Below are 1,415 nucleotides of genomic sequence, written 5' to 3' on the forward strand. Positions count from 1 at the left end.
TATATATTATGCTCTATTCATTATTTTTTAGAAACCTCGCACTTTTCTACTGTGTTTTAAACGGTGTTCTTGTATTCAAATTAAGCGCGGTCCACTGCTACACTCGTGCCACAATATCGATACAGGACCAGCTGTATCGATACTTGTATCATCAAATCTCTGTGATGATACATCGATGTATCGAACACCGCACGAGTGTTAACCTTACATGACTGAGGGCAGTTTAAAACCGTAAAGCCTAGACTCTGAGGTGCTTAAGTGGAATTAAAATGAGAAGCGAATAGTTATGTCACATAAAATGAATTCCAGAGATTAGTGTAAGAGTTAAGCATGTAGAAATTGTTAAATGCTGACTTGTGACTTTGTTTCCCCTGAAAGGAGTAAAGAGTTTCTCCAACTGGCCGACGATTCCACAGGTGTTCTTCAACGGTGAGTTTGTTGGCGGCTGCGATATTCTTCTTCAGATGCATCAGAGTGGAGATCTGGCAGAGGAACTTCAGAAGCTGGGAATCAGATCGGCTCTCCTGGATCAAGAAAAAGAGTCCAAGTAGGAGTCCAGTCAGCAAAGACAAGTCTTTGGGATGATTGTCCATTGTAAACCTCCCAAAGGTTGACTTGTGAAGAGTGACTTGACCTGCTGAAGTCCAAACTGTCATCAGATGACTGAAGGAAGTGATGTCAAACCTCCCAAATTCTGAAAAATCACTGTAAAACACTTGACTTAGACTTACCGTATTACACATGATGATTACATTTCTATTGCAGTGTGCTTGTCTTTATTTCAGATACTCTAACGTTAGACCACTGCATATTTAAAATGTTGTATTTTCAAATATATTATTAAATGTATTTTAGATGTGTATCATTTTTTGTCAATAAAATATTTTAAAGCACGCATTGTTTGAAACTAAAGCTGCTGGGTGTGTCACAAGAGTATGAATTCTCCGTGTCTGATGTCATTAGAAGGAACATGCTTGTTTATTTGATAGAGATTTCCCTCTTCCTCATTCTGTAATGTGTCTGTCATGTTATTTCGTGTCTAAGATATGTTTAGAGAGGGTGATACTCAACACCTTTGTGCCAGTTACTCGTGTGTGTGTGTGTGTGTGTGTGTGTGTGTGTGTGTGAGTGAGAGTGTGAGAGAGTGTGAGTGAGAGTGTGAGAGAGATATTCTGTGTTGGGGGGAAAATATTGTAGTTTCAGATGTGTCCACTAGAGTACGCAATAGTTTTTTAAAACTGCTTTTTGTCTAATATTTACAGTCCATTGCCCTCAAAGCTACAAGAGTACTGGCAATATTTACAGGTGGTATTGACATTCTGAAATGTTCAAATAGAAATGCAAAATTGATGTCATTATAGATTCAGATCATGACTGATAAGAAACAAGAAAAATGTTAAGAAAATTACTCTATT

At 37.9% G+C, this 1,415-nt stretch overlaps 1 protein-coding gene across 1 annotated transcript in view; it reads left to right on the forward strand.

The window, feature by feature from the left end:
• glrx5 (glutaredoxin 5 homolog (S. cerevisiae)) overlaps nucleotides 1–1,079 on the forward strand; it is a 5,723-nt gene extending 4,644 nt beyond the window's left edge. The window contains exon 2 of the mRNA XM_016455504.1: nucleotides 379–1,079. Within this exon, the coding sequence (XP_016310990.1) occupies nucleotides 379–551 (173 nt within the window). The 3' untranslated portion in view covers nucleotides 552–1,079. The remainder of the gene's footprint in view (nucleotides 1–378) is intronic.
• Nucleotides 1,080–1,415: the final 336 nt, after the last annotated feature.

This window comes from Sinocyclocheilus anshuiensis, unplaced genomic scaffold, assembly GCF_001515605.1.
Source record: "Sinocyclocheilus anshuiensis isolate Anshui unplaced genomic scaffold, SAMN03320099.WGS_v1.1 scaffold135, whole genome shotgun sequence".
NCBI lineage: Eukaryota > Metazoa > Chordata > Actinopteri > Cypriniformes > Cyprinidae > Sinocyclocheilus > Sinocyclocheilus anshuiensis.